The 1635-nt window shown below is 46.3% G+C and overlaps 1 protein-coding gene across 1 annotated transcript in view; it reads left to right on the plus strand.

Moving 5' to 3' along the window:
• The window catches only part of EPB42 (erythrocyte membrane protein band 4.2), a 30025-nt gene that overhangs the window by 7903 nt on the left and 20487 nt on the right, over positions 1-1635 (plus strand). The window contains exon 3 of the mRNA XM_007935266.1: positions 769-1002. Within this exon, the coding sequence (XP_007933457.1) occupies positions 769-1002 (234 nt within the window). The remainder of the gene's footprint in view (positions 1-768; positions 1003-1635) is intronic.

The following is a 1635-nucleotide window of genomic DNA, read 5'->3' on the forward strand; positions in this document are numbered from 1 at the left end:
TGCCTCCTGCCCCCAGCCCACTGGAGCTAGAGGCTGTTCTTCACTCAAGACAGCTGCTGGCTGCTGAGACTGACAAACCCAAGGTTGACAAGTAAAAATGCACAGTCCCGCTGTTACCAAATCACACGCAGGCCACTAATTCAAGTCCACTGAAAGTCCAAGGTCAGCAGATCATGGCAGGCTGCTGAACAATGACATGACTACATGCAGGGTTCAAGCATGCCATAAGCTAGCAACCCTTCCTCAAGGGTACTCCTTAATATATAGAAAGCAGACCACATCCCAAAGGCAGCTACTCAGCTGCTCACAGTAGATTCCACCATGGAATTAACTGTCTCATCACGGAGAATACTACATCCAGCTGCCCAGCCACTCAACCAGGCCCAGCCAAGTTGACACACAAACTTAACTACCACAGGATCTAATCCAAGTTGATTCTAATATTTAATTGCTACTATTTGTTGAATCCATACTACATGTAAGATTTGGGGCCAAGTACTTTATATGCAAATCTCGTTTAATACTCACATCAGCCCTATGAAGCAGGTACTATTATTCTGCCTATTTTCTAGATTATGACTTTTATAGATATAGGTCCCTGGGTGCTGAGAACTTGTGCTCTTACCCATCACTTTTTATGCCTCCATAGGCATATTCCTGGATGCTCTTTCTCCCAAAACCATTTGCATCTTTGTAACAACCTGACTTTATACTCTGAGTTATTTGGCCAAGAAGCCAAATAACAGATTGATCACTGTGTGTCTGCAGGAGAGGAGCCTTCCAAGGCCAACAGGACCCAAGTCACATTCCCCATTACCAGTCTGGGTGACCGAAAGTGGTGGAGTGCAGTAGTAGAGGAGGAAGATGCCCAGTCCTGGACTATCTCTGTGACAACGCCTGTGGATGCCATTATTGGCCACTATTCACTCCTGCTGCAGGTCTCAGGCAGGACCCGACACTCCCTGGGCCAGTTCACACTGCTCTTTAATCCCTGGAGTCGAGGTGAGTTGGGCCTAGGAAAGCCAGAGATGCACAGCAAACTGAAGGCTCCAGAGCTAAAGTGAAACTCTGACAAGGAGCAACTGCCCCAGGCCCTGGGGCAGCTCCCTTCAAGAGACTCAATTACATCATTGCCTTTTCCCTGGATGGATGGGCCCTTAGACCCAGGGTTTTTATTTTATTTATTTACTTATTTTTGGTGGGTTTTTTTGTTTGTTTGTTTGTTTTATTTTTTTAATTGTGATTTGGGTGAAAGTTTACAGAGCAAATTCATTTTCTATACGGCAGTTCATATGCTTTTTGTTTCATGACATCAACTGCAATTCCCCACAGTGTAACAGCTCTCTTGCCACTTCCTCCCCATAGTTACCTCTTCCCTGTGTCTTCCCTCCCATGCACTCCTGCCCACCCCCCCAGCTGTCTTCCTGTGCATACACAGCCCTTCTGCTCTCCCAAGATATCTCCAAGGAGTTTATCTACCTGATGTAAATGTTCACCCCATATGCCTGTCTTTTGTTTGGCTGGAAGCCACAGGAGTGAATTCAGTCCCAGACCTGAAGGGTAACTAGGGGCCAGTCTCAGGGGTGTCACCAGGCTCTAGCAGACTAGCAAAGCTGGTCTTTTTTTTTTTTTTTT

Source organism: Orycteropus afer, unplaced genomic scaffold (assembly GCF_000298275.1).
Source record: "Orycteropus afer afer isolate SDZICR_OR568_19922 unplaced genomic scaffold, OryAfe1.0 scaffold00026, whole genome shotgun sequence".
Lineage (NCBI taxonomy): Eukaryota > Metazoa > Chordata > Mammalia > Tubulidentata > Orycteropodidae > Orycteropus > Orycteropus afer.